General features: G+C 34.8%; 2 protein-coding genes across 2 annotated transcripts; both read left to right on the top strand.

Moving 5' to 3' along the window:
* The first annotated feature begins 88 nt into the window (after positions 1–88).
* LOC104899952 (probable pyridoxal 5'-phosphate synthase subunit PDX1) lies at positions 89–1,372 on the top strand. The gene has a single exon (XM_010687245.4). The coding sequence runs from the start codon at positions 235–237 to the stop codon at positions 1,171–1,173; it is 939 nt and encodes a 312-aa protein (XP_010685547.1). The 5' UTR covers positions 89–234; the 3' UTR covers positions 1,174–1,372.
* Positions 1,373–8,688: 7,316 nt separating this feature from the next.
* On the top strand, positions 8,689–14,199 carry LOC104899951 (phosphoinositide phospholipase C 4). The gene is made up of 9 exons (XM_010687244.4): positions 8,689–9,300; positions 11,035–11,231; positions 11,798–11,933; positions 12,024–12,239; positions 12,581–12,810; positions 12,977–13,094; positions 13,188–13,331; positions 13,435–13,521; positions 13,712–14,199. The coding sequence occupies exons 1-9, from the start codon at positions 8,986–8,988 to the stop codon at positions 14,003–14,005; spliced, it is 1,737 nt and encodes a 578-aa protein (XP_010685546.2). The 5' UTR covers positions 8,689–8,985; the 3' UTR covers positions 14,006–14,199.
* Positions 14,200–20,521: the final 6,322 nt, after the last annotated feature.

Here is a 20,521-nt window from a genome sequence, read left to right as displayed (position 1 = left end):
ATATATTTCCATTAATTATGGACTAAAATATGACACACCCATAACACCACACGTCCACACCAAACCACACCACTAGCAACAAATAGACAAAGATAGCCTCATTTTAATTCCCTTCACAAACCCATTTTTTTTCTCCACACTCTCTCTCCTCCATCATCTTCTTCTTCTTCTCTATCTAGGGTTCACTCAATTCTCATTCTCTCTCCTCCAACAATCAACAATCAACAATCAACAATGTCAGGAAGCGGCGTAGTAACCCTCTACGGAAACGGCGCAATTACCGAAACAACCTCCAACAAAAAATCCCCATTTTCCGTCAAAGTGGGCCTGGCCCAAATGCTCCGTGGTGGCGTAATAATGGACGTCGTAACCCCTGAACAAGCCCGTATCGCTGAAGAAGCCGGTGCATGTGCTGTAATGGCCCTTGAACGTGTCCCAGCTGATATCCGGGCCCAAGGTGGTGTGGCCCGTATGTCCGACCCACAACTCATCAAAGACATAAAACGGGCCGTAACAATCCCTGTTATGGCAAAAGCCCGTATTGGTCATTTTGTTGAAGCCCAGATTCTTGAATCCATTGGTGTTGATTATGTCGATGAATCCGAGGTTTTAACATTAGCTGATGAAGATAATCATATTAACAAACATAATTTTCAGATACCATTTGTTTGTGGATGCAGGAATTTAGGTGAAGCATTGCGGCGTATCCGTGAAGGTGCCGCAATGATTCGAACTAAAGGTGAGGCAGGAACTGGAAATATTGTTGAGGCTGTTCGTCATGTAAGATCAGTTATGGGGGACATTCGTGTTCTTCGTAATATGGATGATGATGAGGTTTTCACTTTTGCAAAAAAAATTGCTGCTCCTTATGATCTTGTAATGCAGACTAAACAATTGGGGAGACTTCCAGTTGTGCAATTCGCCGCGGGCGGAGTTGCTACACCTGCGGATGCTGCACTTATGATGCAGTTAGGCTGTGATGGGGTGTTTGTTGGTTCTGGTGTGTTTAAGAGTGGTGATCCTGCTAGAAGGGCTAGAGCTATTGTTCAAGCAGTAACTCATTATAGTGATCCTGGAATGTTGGCTGAAGTTAGTTGTGGATTGGGAGAAGCTATGGTTGGGATTAATTTGAATGATGAGAAAGTTGAGAGGTATGCTGCTCGTTCTGAGTGAAACTCAAGAGAAATTATTCACCTCAAATTATGGTTTTAATGCTTTTTAGTATTAGGGTTTATGCTTGTTTATGCTTGTTTTGGTGTTTGGAATTCGTATAGTAGTTGAAAGAAAAATAAGAAAAACATAGTGGGAAACTTTTAATATATCATGTTCTTGAGAATTTTCTATGAAATGAATTGGGTTTTTTTCTTATCTATTCAATTTGTTGTTTACATATGAAGTTGATAATATTTTTTAGCATTGTGATTGGAAGTTTCTTGTGATCAACAGTTTTTGTCACCTAAACTTGTGTTTTTACTAGTTGTAAAGAGTACTTAATGTTATCCTGATGTTGGTGAGATTGGAACATATTGCTTCATTAAATTTGGTAAGTGTCCTGTTATTGAACTTTAGGGCTGGCTGAATTGGTGTTTGTCTGACACTCATATTATGATATAACCTGCTTGTCTTGTTTTAGTGTTTAGGATGCTTGCTTGTAATATGTACTTAATCTGTTCATGTTTAGAATAGTTGAACAGTAAGGGTGAGTTCTCGTCGTCTGAATTTTATCGGCCCTCAATCTGACTTGTATAAGCTTGTTGTAGTTGGGAATCGAACTTGGATAGCTCTTTTTGGACTTGTTGGCCATGAACTTATTAGCCATGATCTTAGCTTGTTAGAACTTGTTTTTCGTGAAACAAGTGGAAATTAGAGCTGAAAATAAGAGGCTAAATCTTTGATTTGGGTGTTTCATTCTTGAGATGGAATGGTTAAGGATCCCTCACCATTGTGTATTTGTGTGGCTAAAAATTTTAGCCTGGATTGAGTGATGAATATGATGTACAAGCTTTGAGTGATGAATATGATGTACGTTGTCATTGTATCAGCCGGCTTACATCTTTGTGGTGATTGGTGTTTCGCAATGCTATCCACATTCTAAATTGTGTTTTACACAATTTAGCACATTCATTTCTATTTTTATTGATGATACGTCGTTGTCCATTTTTGTTTTCCATCAAGTTGTACATGAAAGCTCCCTTGAGATGAGGACCAGCACACTATATATATTTATCATATATAGCCCAACTTTTCTACCCATATACATGTCTCTTCTTCATCAGGTCTTTTTGGCCTAGTATGAGGTCCCATCCCTGGTAAATGGTAATCGGTTCATTCTTCGGGTCATTGGTTTTTCATTCATACGTGTGGTCAGTTTACCAGTTGATTCTTGCTTGGTGTCTAGAGTGTCACATGAAACACTCGCCCGTGCAGAGTAGAGGTTTAGATGCATCTCATTTAACTTCATCTGTTATTTTTCTAGACAGATACTTGAGTATGATGCCGCGCATTTTGTCATTTATCTATGATGCTAGAGTTTCTGCTAGCCTCATGAAATTTGGTCCTTATTACCTTATAGCCTTGTAGGTGACATCAATTCTCACTTCCCAATTCATAGTTTCCACTTTCCATACTCTTTACTACAGTATTTGGCCTGTGGCTCAGTGCTTTGATTACTGAATTATGTTGTATTGCTCTAGTAGTATAAGCTACATGTCCTTAGATTGTCTTGAAAGTTTACAATTTTTTTTCGAATTTAGCCATCACGTCGCTAATTCGAGTCATACGTTAAGAGTATGATATTGTATGGTATTGAAGAGTGATGTATAAGAGCTTGTAAATCCGTGATGAAGAAAGATGGCTTCTCTGGAAGACTGGAAGTTGGTTGTGTTGATCTGCACAAGTTTATTTGAGAAGGGTGCAAATTTTTTGCTAGTTAACTTGGGCCGAGTAGCTGAGTTCCTGAATTTTTATATCATGACGAAATCCTATTAATTGGGGCATTGTTTGACCTAGAAATATGTTGGGGTGGGCCTTTGATTGGGTTGCAAAATGTAGACCCAGATTTTGGTAGAATAACATAGGTCAAAGAAATCTCATTTTAATGACGATTGAGATTGGGCAATCTTGCATCTAAATTTTTTGTACCTTGGGTTGGCTAATCTGCGATAGGAATTTATCCACCGATATTATTTGGTGGTGCAATGAGGTTTACTTATCACCAAACAAGGTTACTCATAATGCATATACGGGATAAACGATGATTATACAGGATATAATATCAATGTCCGTGTAATAAAAGAGTATTTTTGTGAGATATAAAATATTCTTTTATTGCATTTAAAACGAAACGAAGAAAGTACTATTTTAATCATTATTACCGCCATTCAAACGGCCTGACAAGCATTGGTGAGTGATAGAGAATGAAGACTACGATTCATAATTAAGTGGGTTTCCAAAAATTTGGATAGAAAAGAGGCAAGGGTCATGGAAAAGTAATACTACTATTTGGGCTTCTTTTAATGAAGTTTATGTACACAAATGCATCCTTTTCTCCTTCATTTGTTGACTCACCTTGTTTTGGGCCTTTTGAGTTTTGATCATGTGATACACACTTTGGACTTTGCAAAGGACTTGCTGTGTCTTCTTTGTTTGGTTTTTTTTTGTCTTTGAAGAAGTGCATAGTCTTGTCAAAAAACTAAAAATATATACAAATTAATTAGACTTTAGAAGTGGTCAATCCACACGTACGATATACTTCCTCCGTTTCATAATATCGTGTTTACTTCTTTGTTTTCATGGGAATTAAGGAAATTGGAGAAAGTAGTAGGATTATGAAAAAAAAAAAATGAAGTACATTTATCTTGAAACTAGTCTCCTTATTTTTTTTTTCCTTTAAAAAAATCAAAAAGCAATAAATATTTCATTGGAATGGTGCAAAGCAATAATTAGGAGCACACATTTTGAAAGAAATGTAGGATTATTTTGGAAATTTGGTGTAAAAAAATTGAGGATAATTAAGTCAAAACAAATTAATAAAAATGAAGTAGGCACAATATTTAAGACACTCAAAATAAAATGTAATTACTAAAATATAGATTAGTGATTTTATTAGCTTGTTTCGGTCCTCTATCGGCTAATCAATCAATTGCATGATTACCTTTACAAAAGTAATGCATCGGATTTTGAAACTAGTTCTCTGCATAATACTCCTTACATCCCATAATATAATGCTTATTTCGTTTTAGGTAAGTCAAACTTTAAAAACTTTGATCAAATATTTTTATTTATATATTTAAAAAAAAATACTCATGTGGAATTTTGTTAAATTCGCCTCAATGTATAGTTTCATAACTTTTTATATTTTTATTAATAATAAATTGAAAATATCAAAAGTCAAATGTCCATCTTTAAAACTGTGTAAAAAAAAAAAACAAACACTATATATAAAACGGAGGAAGTATAATTATGCGAGCAGATTCATTTCTATGTTGAATTCCCCCTTGAATAATCTGAACGCAAGATTAATGATTAATTGATTAAATAGCTCTTTGAGTATTCAAATATGAGCAGTCAGCTCTTTAAATCTTGGATTGAAGTACTTTATTCGTTGATTACTGAAGCTTGCTACTGAAGAATTAAGAATTCATTTTCATGTACGACTTGTTTAAGCCTTTTAAGGTACATCATTCGAATGCCAAACGAAAACATTAGAAAATACTCTACCCAGTTTACTAGAATTTGTTTAACCCATGGACCATGGTTTCTACAAGTCTTTTTATATAATATTCAGCTTTATTGAAGCACATATCAAGATCTCATTACTCATTAATTACTGCCAATTGGTGGATTAGGTGGTAGACAATTTTTTTATATCACATAATCATACTCTTGTTTCTATACTATTACCTTTTAACCTACTATATCAATTATGTTCCCATTTGTCACTAGCAATATTAATACTTGTAAGTTCCATTGACTATCAATTTAGAAATAATAGCAAACAATAATAGAACAACAAATAACAAAGCAAGAAAGAACACACAAGAACTTTTACGTGGAAACCCAAGAACTGGGAGAAAAACCACGAATATGCACTAGGAATCGATGAATATTCAAGAAAGATTACAAAAGCGCTCAAGAAATCTCTCAATAGCTTTTTCTCTCTCTAATCTGTAAATAATGATCAATCATCCAATAAAAGGCGTATTAGGGCACCTATTTATACCCCCCTCGAGAAAAACGCGTTTTAGAATCAAAACCGCACAAAACGCACTCCCGCCCGATCAGGTCGGGCGGCCCACGCCCGATCGGGCACTTAAAACCTTCTCAATACTCGTCTCGGGCCCGACCGGGCTAGACACTCCCGCGTCGTGATTCGTTGTCTCGCCCGATGCCATCGGGTGATGCACAGATACACGCTGCGCTGGAATTCGTTGCGCGCCCGATCGGGCGAAACGTTAATCAGTCATAACTTTCTCGATTCTCAGTTGAATTGGGCATATGACCTGTCGTTGGAAAGCTCTCGGAACAAGCTATCACCTCCAATTTGAATCACCTGAAAATCATTTATATATTGAAAGATATGTGCATTCAAAGTCAGTCTTATGTCCCAAATGACGTTTTCCCTTTACGCAACATCATCTCCACACCCATACACCTCCATGAGCTTCATATGACGCCATATACCTAACAATACTTTGTTATTACTGTCTTCATTTCATAATATAGTGCTTACTTCTCATTTTTCATGAGAATTAAGAAAAATAAAAAGAGTAAGTGTCCATTAATTGTTGATTTCTTCTAAAATACTCCCTCCATGTTTTTGAAGATTTGCCCACTTCAAATCTATACACTATTAAATTATAAAGAGAACACTCTCAAATTCTTTTCAATATATAAGAAAAATTATAGTCGATCATGCAGTGTCTTGTTTGATTCATCTCAATATATGCATTTTATAATTTTTAATTAATATCCGATTAAAGATATTAGTGCTTTAAGTGCATCAAAAAGCATGCAGAGTAGAAGTGAAAACTTCTTCATGAAATAGAGGATATATGGTGTTGTTTTCTTCACCACCTTATTTTCAGTCTTTATAAGAAAAAATAAATTCAAAATATAGTTTTATAAACAATCAATGATAATCAGAACATGGGCACAATCAAACTCTTTGTAATTAACTAAGACAACACGACCAAATATAAGAGTAGGAAAAAAAATTATAGTTATATTTGCATTACAATTTACAAAGTACCTTCACATTTCATCGTTTTATCAATAATTATAGAAAAAATCAAATGGTAAACACAAGAATAATATAGGTGCACATGTACAAGTACAACATAAACCATAACATATAGTAACATTTTTCCAAACAAAAATCAAAACCTAGCCTCCCCTCTCCTTTTTCTCTGCCTAAAACCCTAGCCTCCCTTACCTTTTCTTCATCAATTAGGGGGCTGCCACGGATGTTTTCATTCATGGTAAGCCCCTTTTCCCCTTTTATTTTCAGTTTTTAGTTCATTTTCTTGTTTTGTTCAATAAATTAGTATCTCTTTATGAGATTTTCTCAAACCCTTTTATGGGGTTTTTAGTTTCTGTTTTGGAAATCTTCTTCTCCCCTATGGGATTGTGAGTATGGTTATTTTGTTTTTAGGTATGAGAAATTATTCTCATTTGTTGAAGTTCGAGACTCAACATGAAGAATTAGGTTTCACAACTTCTGTAAAATTATGGAAGACTATTGGAGTACGTTCATCCCACAAATTTCCGCATCTGCAGATCGTATGCCGAACCAGAGCGAACTCAACAGATTGCATTGCTTCAGATGAAGATTTTTATTAAGGCAAAATTAAGTCAAATGTGCGATGTTTACATTTCTAGGGTGATATGTATTTCTATTAGAATTTTATATTTTTCAGAAATGACTTGTAAGTGCCGTTTGGTGAAATATTAATGAAATCCCCTTTTTTTTTAAAAAAAAAAAAAGAGTAACATTTTTCCAACAAAAGGATACAAATAGAGAATATACAGAGACCTTTCTTTTTTAAGATATGCTCTAATTTATCAAGAAGATTGAGGGAAAAATCTCGGTTAGTAATTACATTCAAATCTTGAGCATCATTAGAATGAATATTAGCCATTACAATTGAATCTTTTTTGTTTTAATTGGTACAAACTCTTTTTGTATTCTTTTATATTTCCTACTTTAACTGTGGATATTTTTCTATGCATTTTTTTTTATCTTAGATAGTTTTTATCACATATTAGTAAAAATTATAACAATTAAATATTATTAATAAAGTTACTCATTAAGACAAAAGAAATAAACCCCATATAACTATATAGTTTTTAGATATTGCGAATCATTTAAGAAATTCTCTATAGTTATAAATAGTGTCAAAATTCTAAGTAAATATAATAAAATTGAAATGCTAGTTATTTCAAGGAGTACTACCACGTTGTCAATAATGAACTGAATATTCTAGAGAAAAATAACACTCATACTAAGTTATCTCAAATCCTACTCCTCAATAATGGTCAAATATTAGATTAGATAAGTGCCAACCCTGGCCGTGTTAATGACGAGTTCATCTATGACCAAACAAGTGAACAACTCATGTTCCCATTTCCATTTGCTTGCTCTTCATTGACCATTGTCCGACCATTTGTTAGTTATCAGTAACTCAATAAGTTACAACTTATGAATTGTTGTCTTGCAACTGAACTAAACTAAATTGAATTAAATTCAACTGAACTAAATTAAATTGAATTAAATTCAACTGAACTAAAATGAATAGTGATATGTGAGAGTAAAAATATAATCTAAAGGTAAACTGAACTGAATTGAATTGAACTGAAAATAAAACAAGCTCTAAATATGTGTGTGTTTGTGTGTTTTTTTCTTTTTCTATTTTTTCTTCTGGTATAAGGTCTAGCTGTCTAGGGTGTATCAAATGTTACCAGAAATATTTTTTCACTACATACCATTTTTATTAATACATATCAAGCGATTTAATTATGTAAATTTGTTATGTTATTTAGGAAATAACATAGTGTCATTTTGACGGACAAAATTAACTTAAAATCAACAAACTTTAACTTGATCCGGCTCGAGATTTGATCTTGATCTGAAGAATACCAGAATCAACTCAAAACATTAAAGAAGACTGCCGAGTTATTTTAAAAAAATATTTTTGTTGTAGTTCAAAATTTGAAGTAAAACAAAGGGAGGAAAGAAGGGACGACTAGGTTGGCGCGAGATGTCTGAGGATAATGTTGAGTTAAAGTAAGATGGAATGGGCTTGTTAGAAGAATGTAGACTTGAATTTGTCTAATATTATGTTAAAATTAGACCGTCTATTCTAATAATTTGTAAAAATAATAATCTCACCTGACTAAGCTTGATATAACTTAATTAGGCCGGAAATTTAAATGTGGTAAATTCTTTATTAACCCGATTCGACCCATATGAATTAAATTGAAATCCGAACCCAAATGGGCCTGTTTTTTTTTTTCTTATCCATATGAGCACAGCAGTACAAAGTAAAAAAAAAAAAAAAAAAAAAAGGAATGAGATTCAAACCTATAAATTGTCGTTCATATCACCTCAATCACTATATGAAGACAAATGGATCTGCTTTGACTATTGACTCGAACTACCATCTCCAGATAAGTTATAGCCTATAGGTATAATATACAGACTACAGTCATAAATAAATCAATATCAATTGAGTATAACTAATCCTAATCAATGACCATCATATACCATCGTGGTAGTTTCGTCACGTTTCACAAAATTAAAATAAACATCTCCGCGCTTATAATTTTCCTAGCAACATCACCTGTATTACAGTATTATTAGTATATAGATATATAGATCTAACTTCCATTGACAATTGTAAGCACATAAATACACACACCCTTCTCTCTCCTTTTGTTTTCCCTTCTCATCTCATAACCAACTCTCATACTAGAGATCAATAAATAATGGGGAGCTACAGAGTATGCTTGTGCTTCACAAGGCGGTTCGGGTTAACAGAACTCGAACCGCCTTTAGAAGTACAAGAGCTTTTTAAACTATACACAGGTGGTGGTTCCTACATGGCCTCGGAACAACTGTGGCGATTCCTTATGGAGGTTCAAGGTGGTTCCGATACGACGATCGCCGAGGCAAAGAAGATTGTGGAGGATTTGGTGAAGCAACGCCACCACATTGCTAAGTTCACTAGGAACTCTCTTACATTGGACGATTTTTTCTACTATCTTTTCTCTGTTGAACTCAATCCTCCTTACAAAACTCAGGTAAATTTAATAATACTACTTGTAAGTCGTAGTACATTTACTCAGATTTTGAAATTTGATCATGGATTATTGGAGGCAACTTGTGTGAATGGGCTTATTAAAATACTGTTACAAGGAAACTAGTTAATATTCTAATTTTAACACTAGAAAACAAAATGGGAATAGAGAATATGTATGTATGAAAGCATTATTGTAGTAGTTATGATATTTATGAAGAATATCTTTTTGGTTCGTTCAATATACACATTTTGCTTTTTGATTGTGTAACTTAACCACTTCCACTTGTTTGTAAGACGTGGATTGGATTTGCAATTCATGTGGTGTAGAACTTGTACAAGTACTAGAGAAAGAAAAAGGGAGGGGATTTCTATTTGACTCTTTCTTGATAATATCATCGCAAAAATAGCACTACAGTCGTCTACATATACATTAGCCGAAAACTGTGACATTTGTGTCACAAAACTTTTGATAAACATTAATGAAGAGGTAAATTCATCAACCATTAGGGTTGTTTGGTAATCGACTGTTGGCGGTTGGTTTTTGGTTGGTTTAGTTGGCTTATTTGACTGGCTGGAAGCATGGCCGTATGTATTGACTTTTTAAGTTGGCTGTTTAAGTCAGCTGTTTGCAAAAGTGTTTGGCAAAATTAGTTGTGACTGTTGACGGTTTATTAGTGAGTTTGTGGGCCAATAAGCCAAAAGCGAATTCAAAAAGCTGCTCCAAACAGTTTTTTCATTTTGACTTAAAAGCTAGCGTTTCAGCCAACCAGAAAGTCAATAACCAAACACTTCTTTTGACTGTTTGACCAAATTGAAAAGCCAAAAGCCAATGAAAAAACCAATTACCAAACATGGTCTAGTCTCGTCTAATGTATATAGTAGATTAGTAGTACTTGTTCATTATCATATATCTCTATTTTGTCGAGCAGTAGGTAATAGTCTAGTGGTGTTAGCATCACCTCGATCTCATAGATCTTGGGATCAAGTCTCACCCCTTGCAAGAAGGAATCCCTAATTTCCTCTCCCCCATTTGCAAAGGACTTTATCTTACCTTATAGAAAAATAAAATATACCTCTATTTTGTCATAAACATCAATATGTGACTTTGTTAAGTTAACTCGCATCATTATATGAGGAAAAGGAATAATCAAGTAAGATTTTATTGGATTTATCTCAATATGAGGATTCCAAATATCAAAATTTTATAATTTTTATTTATATGTACACGAGATATTAACGATAAAAAAAGAGTGTCGACAAATATGAAACTAAAAAAATGAGGAAGTATTTTGCAAAAAATTTGTAACTCCCAATTGAACACTTATATTCTTATAAGCATATCATAAGTACCTCCCAATTGAACACTTATATTCTTATAAGCATATCATCATTACCTTGTAAAGTACTTATAAGATTGCTTGTAAGAAGAGATTAAAGAACTAAACTTGATTAAACCAGGGGAATGGATTTTTGTTATATACGATGAAATTAATTTTACTAGGTTCATCTATTACGAAAAATGTCCATTAACAAAATATAAGATAATTAATAATAAAATACTACTTATGAGACAATTTAAAAGTCAAGGAACTTAATTCGATTATTAGTCATCTTTCCCAAAAGAATTATCAGCTGTCGTGCTTCTTGATCATTTACATGTTCATTTCCTTTTTTTTTTTAGTTTTTATATTATACTTATAATTTAAATTTGCACTAATATGGTTTTTTTTTTCAGATTCACCATGATATGACTGCTCCATTGTCACATTACTTCATATACACGGGTCATAATTCCTACCTTACTGGGAATCAACTAACCAGTGATTGTAGTGATAGACTGATAATAAAGGCCTTGAAACAAGGTGTTCGAGTCATTGAGCTTGATTTATGGCCTAATTCCAACAAAGATGGCATCAATGTTCTTCATGGCAGGTTCTTTTCTTTTCTTTCCTCTCTTTCTCCCATAAACAGGCCTTATTCATTTGGAACTTTTAGTTAATAGTTGCGCTACGTGGTAATACAACTCTCTCGTAACCCCGGAAAAATATAAAATCGACTTTTAGTACATATTTTATCATATTATAAAATTGAAGTGAACAAAGGCCTTAGTTGTCCTATGTTACTTGAACTCGTATATCCATGTCTGACACGAGTACGTGTTCAAGTGTCTGACTCGGCTATTCTATGAAAAATTTCAATGATTTTTGGCCCAAAATGAAGTGTCCAATTGTCCGTCTCCACGTCCTAGTGTCAAGGATCTAACACGGGTACTTGAGGTGAATTGACGAGTCTATGTAACTAAAGTTGTCACATAACTCTAATTAAGAGAAATAATGGAAGTTATTGATTGAAAATTTGAAAAATCATGAGTTAACTTGAGTGAGTAACAAGAAATGAGTGTGTAATCAAACTATTATAATTAAAGATGTTTTACTAAATTCATTCTATCTTTTCTGATATCCCATTTTCTGTGACTTTTCTTTATCAATATAAAACAGAACCCTTACAGCTCCGGTGGATCTCCTAACATGTCTCCAAGCAATTAGAGATCATGCATTTGACTCATCTGAATATCCTGTTATCATAACACTTGAAGATCACCTTAAACCTAAACTTCAAGCATTAGCTGCTGAGGTAAAAATTAACATTTTCCTACTCTTTTTTCATATAACTTGTTTTCCTGCTCACTATTTTGCCTAAGTATAGTTACCCTTTTTTCATTAGATGATCACACAAACATTTGGGCAACAAATGTTGTATTACCCTAACCCAGATCACCTCGAAGAATTTCCTTCCCCAGAAGAATTGAAGCGTAAGATACTCATTTCGACGAAACCACCAAAGGAGTGTCTTCAAGCTGAAACAGTTATGGTTGATGTTAGTAGTAATTCTTCAGGCAGGGGAGACAGTGTTGATCTTGAACATCCATCACAGCGTAAGGTGCTCCTCTAGGTTCACATTTTCATATATGATCGTACTCCTTATAGCCCATAATAGTTGCAACAGTTTGACTTTCACGATCTATAATGTACTATTTTCAACCATTAGTATCTTTGGTCACGTATCAGTAAATATACAATTTGATACGAATCTGATAAGCTTCCACATTTTTGTGTTATTTCTTAATACTTACTCACTAGTGAGCATATGTGATCAAAAGTCAGATCGTTGCAATTACTATGGGACGAGGAAATAGCATGTAATTAGTCCTTCAGTATCAAACTAAGATTTCGTTGTACAGATACATATACTTATTTTCTTCTGTTACTATGATCTTGCAGACTGATGTGCTTGAGAATGGACATGAGCATGTAAATGAAAAGGATTGTAGTTATGAAGATAAATCTCAGCGTTTTGAGCCACTCGCATATACATCTTTGATTGCCATTCCCCAACGAAAATGTAAGTTCGAGGAGGCAACTCAAATCGATCCTGGTAAAGCTGTACGCATTAGTTTGAGTGAACAAAAGCTCGAGAAAGCAGCTGCTTCACATGGAACAGATCTTGTTAGGTAAACACAAATGTCTAGCTAATATGGTTTCTTTGATTCATTTTTCCAATTACTTATTAAAACTGATGGCTACTATCAAAACTGATTTTTACTTAAGACAATAAGTAGTTTTTCTAGTGTTGTACTTGTATTGAGACCTTGATTCATTTGTATTCTGTTTATCCAGGTTTACGCAAAAAAATATCCTAAGGATTTATCCTAAGGGAACTCGATTTAACTCTTCGAACTATAATCCATTTGTTGGTTGGATGCATGGAGCTCAGATGGTTGCGTTTAACATGCAGGTTAGAGAAAGAGTTACCACAATGACTCAATTAGTAGTACTAATTGATCTTGATGAGTAAGTTTTTGTATTGAAATCTCTGTTCTAAATGCAGGGGTATGGCAGATGGCTCTGGCAAATGCATGGGATGTTTAGAGCTAATGGAGGGTGTGGTTATGTCAAAAAACCCGATTTCTTAGTTGATTGTGATCATGTCTTTGATCCAAAAATAAAGTTGCCCTTGGAGACAACTTTGAAGGTAAGCTTTTTACTAGTGCACTTTAAGATCATACTCTTGTGTTTTAGCTGAATTCTTTGATCAAATAGTATACCGAAACCAAAATTTTGAGTGATGTAAACAGGTGAAAATATACATGGGAGATGGTTGGAGAATGGATTTCAAGAAAACTCATTTCGACAAATACTCCCCACCAGATTTTTATACCAAAGTAAGAATCAATAATATCTTCTGTCCCATTATTTGTACGTACCACCTATGTGTCATATATTATTTTAACTTTGATCTCTATCCTTTTTGCGAATAAATTTTTTCGTGTATTTTAAATGGTTGTGAAGTTATTGATTCGCTACATAAGATATACCGTAGTTGCATCCTGATACTTTAAAAATTTATGGCAGATCGGTATAGCAGGAGTTAGAGCAGATGAAACAATGCAAATGACCGTGGTAAAAGATGATCAATGGACTCCAATTTGGAATGAAGAATTCACCTTTCCACTAACTGTCCCAGAATTAGCATTGTTAAGAATAGAAGTTCATGAGTATGACAATGACAAAAAAGATGATTTTGGTGGACAAACTTGTTTGCCTGTTTCTGAATTAAGGGCTGGAATTTATGCAATTCCATTGTATAGTCATAAGGGAGAGAAATTTAATTCGGTGAAGCTTCTAATGCGGTTTGAATTTGTGTGATTTTTTGGGCTTGTTTAATGTGGTTGGACATGTATAAGTATTAATCTATCATTAGTTTTGTGTAATGTAGACTATAATTTTGTGACAATTGGCCTAACAAGAATAGGCCAAGTATAGAGATTAGAGAGGTAAGGCCTAATAGCTTATCAAAAGATTCATCAAATATGAATACTAGTTTAATATTTTGTTTTCCATTCTTTATTTTCTGGCAAACCTCCAACAATCTATATGTAATTTGATAGGGTATCAAGGAGTCGAGGATCTTTGGATTTAATGGTATGTTTTTTTATTCTTTATTACATGAGATACTAAGATTCAAATTTTGATAGAAGCAAAATTTTCGATGTTGTTGGAGGAGGGGGTTTGAGGCTTGTTGGGCTTCTGGATGAGTGATCTTATTTACCTAAATTTTTAAAAAAGACGGCCTAACATTAAGTTTAATTTCAAATCAATTACTATACTCATACCATAACAATAACCAAAATAGCATACTTATGAACCCTAAAACTATAGTTACTTACTAACCCATAACCATAACTATATATCAATCTAACAATTGGTCTAGTAAGAGATTGCCTACTTTTAATTTAAAATTAGACAAGGCTCAAACCTGATATTAAGGAGTGAACGGAAGCCCACTATTCTAAATATGGTGACTAGCTTAATCTATTTAGTGACATGTTTAATCTATTTAGTGATCAGTTAAATTCATTAAGTTATCAGTAATCACATTCTTCAATCCATTTAATGACTAGTTTAATATATTCTGTAAGAGTGTCGAGTTATTTTTAGAAAATTGACTGTTGTAGTTCGAGATACAAAGCGAAACAAAGGAAGGAGAATTTGTCAGGAGAATATAGGCTTGGAGCAGTCTAAATTTCATGTTAAAATTAGACTGTTTATATATAATATAATTTGTATCAATCCAAAATGATAACTTTTACCGTACGTCTCTGAAGAGACCTTTCAAGTTAAGAGTACTAACATGATCATTCACACATTTTTTATTATGGTAAAGCAGTGCAACTTAACTAAACTATAAAAAATGCTAATTAAGTGCAAAAAATGTGCAACTATGTTTATAGAATAACTTTTAATGAAATTATATTAACTACTAAATTAAAACTCATAATTACTAACCAATAAACCATAATTATCAACTCAAAATCATAACATCAATTAAAGCAACATAATTATGTCCCAAAACAAAAACCTTCTATCTAAACCTATATCTGATGATCCAAAACATTAACTATTAACTCGTATACCACAAATCGAAGCGTAATAGAGTACAAAGTAGATAATATTCATTTCTAGACAAATATACGTCCAAATAAAATGTGAATTGGATTATTTATTAACTCTACTATATAAATGTGATTATAAACCGAAAAAAACTTATTTTTTTAGAGTGAAAATAAAAAATAAATATACATCCAAATTAGCATTAAGTATTTACTTTGGACTCTATTAAGCTGCAATTTGTGGTTTTCTTAATGCTTTAGGTAGTTTCATAGCTATTTGAACGCTTTCGAAATAAATTTGGACGATGTATTGGATAATTCTTACAATAGAAGTTGATAAAATGCGGTTTTGATCGATGAATATAAGCTCGTGGATGTTTTCTTGATCCTTATAATCTTACGAATTGAAGTAGCTTTCATGAGTATCACGACGTATATCTCTAGAGAGAATTTGGGTTGAAAAAGAAGAAATACATTGGTTGCGAAGTGATAAGATTCAATACATGTTAAGTCTTTTTTATCATAACTTGAGTTTTACAGATCCGAAACTATACTTGAAGAGCTTTGCAATGTAGGTCAAACACCCATAGACGATGCATATAACTCGTGTTATACTTCTTGGAGAATGACAATGAAGTTGTCACTACTCAGTGGTCATCTGTCGCCCAATGGCTTGTTTCAGCTTGACTTCGACTGTGTTCCTGCCCAAACCGCTGGTCATCCAGCAGCCAATGGCTTTCTTCGACAACTTTTGGTCGTAATCTACCCTTGGTCACATATCTATTATTTTCATCATCGATCAATCATCTAGCTTCCTTGTATTAGTTTATTTTTCTTAGATATAATTTATAGATTTTCAAAGGGATTAATTATTTTTCCTTGTGCTTTAATTTTCTTTAGAATAGTTTGATGTCCTCTTCTCTTTTTTTCCATGAACTCTAATTCTTGTTTTTCCATTACTGAAATCCTTAGAAGTATTTTATATGTTCTCACTTTTATTTATTTAATGTATGGGGGCTGACTAAGTAACATACTAGTCTAACTAGACGGATAGTCATTGCTACTGCTACACAGGATTTTCGACGTAATGGATAAATCCAGGAATAGCGTGAAAAATCATCAACAAACACAACATAATATCGAAATAATTGATTTGACCAAACAGGAGATTGCCAAAGATCACTATGAATTTTATATAATGGATATGTAGAAACATGTTCAACAGAATCAAAATGTAAACGATGTATCTTTCCTAGCTTACAGCCTACACAATCATCATGGAATTTAGAGGTACATGTGATATATATTTATTGGAACATAATTTTCCTATAATGCTAGAAGATGTATGACCTAGACGAGCATGACACACGTCACCCGACTCCTTAATGGCTAGGAAAGCAGCAACTGAAAGCTCAAGAGGGACAATGCTGGGCTGAAGAGGGTAGACACCTTGTTTACTGGTTCCCTGGAACAGAACTTCCCCCGTTATCTGGTCCTTAACATAAACAGGATTTTTATCAAAACTCACAACACAATCATTTTCATGACACAACTTGTTAACTGATAATAAATTATGTTTTAAATTAGGGACATGACAGACAGATGATAAACGAAGGGACGACTTGCAGTTTGTAAAGTTAAATTTCCAGTACTTTTAATTGGGAGTAAGGTACCATTACCAACTACAACAGAACTAGACCCAATATAAGGAGATTTAATATAGAACGTACCATCCTGAGGAGTCATGTGAGATGCAGCTCCCGAATCCGGATACCAGACTGAGTCATTAGCTTCACCACCAACAGACAGTGCAGCTAAGGCTCGAGTGACACTTTCTGAGGAGGAGGGAACAAAGTTATGATTGAAACGCTGAGGACAGTAGGCAGCTTGGTGACCTGGAAACCAACACAAACCACATGTATCGGAAGTAGGGGTAGAGTAACATTGTTACTATTCATAATTATTGCATGAATTACTCCTGCAGACGACAAATTATTAGTAATATAATCTAGGCAAGGCATACTATAGGATGACAAGTTAGAAAATTTACTTATACCATTTGATCGTCCCCGATTACCATTGTTGTTGTTGTTTCCTCCAGAGCCACGATTATTATTGTTTCCTCCATTCCCACCATTATTACCCCGAGCATTGTGCCCCCACTGATTATTATTACACCTCTGTTTCTGTTATTCCTTTCCCCGTTTCTCCCTCCAGAATTAGTCTGGGAGGAGGAACTTGAACCAGTATCAGTAGATTTAACGGCAAGTAAGGCATGATGGGATGATGGATCAGATGCATCCTTAGAATTGATCAATCTTTGTTCATGCAGGAGCAACTTGGGACGCAAATCATCAAAACTAATTGGGATGGATAATGCAGGAGGGTAGTAACTATATGATCGTACTCAGAATCACGATCTAAACCAAAAAGGGTATACTGCACTCAATCCTGGTTCGACACAGGACATTGAATAGTAGCAAGGGAATCAGCAATCACCTTAATCTCTCAGTAAATATCCATCCATGGTCTGGAAGCAGTCTTTTAATACGAGTTAACCGACCCTTTAATTCCATTGTGTGGCCATACTAGCATGCATAAATCTAGATTGTAATCTAGTCCAAAAATCCACAGAAGTATGCAAATCATGAACATCCACAAATACATCATGTGATAAGGTGGCAAAAATCCATGATTTAACAAGTTGATCAATACGCAAATACTCATAGAAGTGAACATTGGGAACAGTATGACCAGAGGCATCAATAACAGTAGCAGGAGGAATAGAAGCAGTACCATCAACAATGCCAAGTAATTGATGCGAAGAAGCAGGCAAGTAATTTGCGTTTTCCATAATAAATAATCTTCAGGAGAAGATAAAGTAATGGTTACCAGATTCGTCAAATTTGGGGCAGATAAAGTCGGAAGACTGAAAACCGACGTCGGATTTGAAGGGCCGAACTGTGGTGTGGACGAGGAGTAGTTCCATGCGGGCGGAGGAGACGACATGGTGTAGGAGGGCGTGTGGCAGCGCTGGTGGTCGGGGCCGGTGAGGACGCCGGAAAACCAGGGGGGAACCGCGGGCTGGCGCGCGACTCTAAGGCTGGCGAGGAGACGCCAGTCGTCCATGGCTGAGAGAGTTCAAGACCGGAGAAGAGGTTTCTTGAAAATAACGTGGCAGCCGAGGACTGTGGACCGACAGGAGGTTGGGTTGGCTAAGCGACTGAGGCCGACGACTGCGAACACCGGCAGGGGCTGCGTGAAGGCAGCGGAGGTGTTGGATACATACTCCATGGCCAGGATTTGAGGGAAAAAAAACGTGCGTTTGGTTTTTTTTTTTGTCGTTTAGCCTGAAACAAAAACTGGGAAAGAAAATTCCGGGGAAAAAAAATTTCGGTGGTTCGGAATTTTTTTTTTTGTGTTTTTCTGTTAGAAAAACCTAGGCTCTTGATACCATGTACAAGTGTGAGAATAATTGTGTGTTAACCTGTTGTAGGTTAACTTGTCATTCAATATATATAGTGTTTATAATACAGACCTATTACTATGAAAGTACCCTGCTACCCTTTACAATATATATTATCCCTTTACATATAATATTATCCAATACTTACCACTTGAACTGTTGACTTCATCATAGCGGTTCTAGAATGATACTTAGCCGGTATCTAATTTCGAGCCCTCTGTCAAGGGCTTGGGCTAGATCCAGTCTCATTCACTAGTGCCTACGGGCCTGAAGATAGATTTTATATACAAGATAATTGTATATCCTAAAGGAATATACAGGGAATATTCCCCGTAAATACAGGGCCCAACATGTATACGGGCCTATCCGGGTTCCCTATAAATACCCGTTGATCTGAGTCATAAGGTACGTTCACGAATCCCAAGAATCTATACTTGAGACCTACCGGTTTTCCCATAACTGACTTAGGCATCGGAGAGGCGTTCCTCGGATTAACCCCCGAGGCTAGTTTACGTGTTATTTCTTGCAGGAACTGGAACCGGCTTGATTGACCAAAAGGCATCCCGATTCGCACCCTAAAAACTTGTCCCATACCGGAACATTTAAGTCATGTTTTTGTTCTTAGATTTAGTTTCCATGATTTCAGTTATGTTTGAGTAGCTTTTTTCAAGGCCTTTGAGAATCTATGTTTATATTATGAATCATTAATAATATTTGTTGATAATTTATTTCGTTATTCATATCTGTAATTGATTAAGTTTTTATTTTTAATCTTACCACCTACTCAAATGTTTGATTATATATCCTGATCACGGTCATAATTGAAATATCAACTTTTTAGACGCTTACCTACTATTAGCAATTCTGATTATAGACCATGCTACATATGTTGAATTGATTTGGGTAGAATATTCGGAAGAAAAATTAATTTCTTCGATGAGACTTTGATTCAGTTTCTTGCAATTAAACACAATGAGCTGAAAATGATAAAAGTTTATAAGTGAGCTTAAGTTATATTAATCATGTGAACGCCTTTATATAGCTAAGAGATAAATACAAGATGATATGTTCAAAGATACTAATTAAGAAATATATAGATTTATTATTGATAACAAGTAGATATGTGCGATGTTTGTTGCATTAAAAAAATTAATCAAATAACTATATTCTGCAAACCATCATCATGATCATCATCACGACCATCATCATCACGGCCATCATCATCACAATCATCATCACAATCATGGCTAGCCCTATGATCATCATTATAATCATCAGGACTGGCACGGAGAGTGGCAATTTGGGGAGCCTCGGATGTTTTCGAGGAGCAAATCCCTATATTTGTGATTGGTTTTGGGACCATTACTCATACTTCAGTGCTAGTACAGAGCCCCAGCACTCAAACTTCATTGCTAGTACTGAGCCCGAGCACTCAGACATCAGTCCCAGTGTCGAGCATGTTTCCGTACTCAGTCTAGGAGGTCCTGATCAGCATACTCAGCGTACACACAGTGCATTCCAGGGCAAAGATAAGGAATTTCAAAGATTTAGCTACTCATTTGACTGTGACGCATGTAGCAATTTGGAATTGGCAAAAGGTTAATGAACAAACCTGTCGGATAGATAGACAAAACCTGAGGATCGATCCTTCTGTGTTCTCTCTCCCGAATTCGGACCATGATTTTTTTCTGCATTTCGAGGCTAAATCAGGAAGAATTTTTGGATGTCTGTTTGTTTTAGCTCTTGGAGAGGTTGGAAAGAGGTTTAAGTACTCTATAAAAATGGTCGACGATAATCCAAATGGAC

This window comes from Beta vulgaris, chromosome 7 (genome assembly GCF_026745355.1).
Source record: "Beta vulgaris subsp. vulgaris cultivar EL10 chromosome 7, EL10.2, whole genome shotgun sequence".
Classification (NCBI taxonomy): domain Eukaryota; kingdom Viridiplantae; phylum Streptophyta; class Magnoliopsida; order Caryophyllales; family Amaranthaceae; genus Beta; species Beta vulgaris.
The sequence above is the reverse complement of the archived record's forward strand: the minus strand, read 5'-3'. Positions and strand labels throughout refer to the sequence as shown.

Bases quoted from the DNA above. Each gene is read 5' to 3' on its own strand.
- LOC104899952 (XM_010687245.4), top strand. From the start codon at position 235: ATGTCAGGAAGCGGCGTAGTAACCCTCTACGGAAACGGCGCAATTACC.
- LOC104899951 (XM_010687244.4), top strand. From the start codon at position 8,986: ATGGGGAGCTACAGAGTATGCTTGTGCTTCACAAGGCGGTTCGGGTTA. The intron at 12,811-12,976 runs GTAAACACAAAT...CTGTTTATCCAG, and splicing joins CATGGAACAGATCTTGTTAG to GTTTACGCAAAAAAATATCC. The intron at 13,095-13,187 runs GTTAGAGAAAGA...TTCTAAATGCAG, and splicing joins TGGTTGCGTTTAACATGCAG to GGGTATGGCAGATGGCTCTG.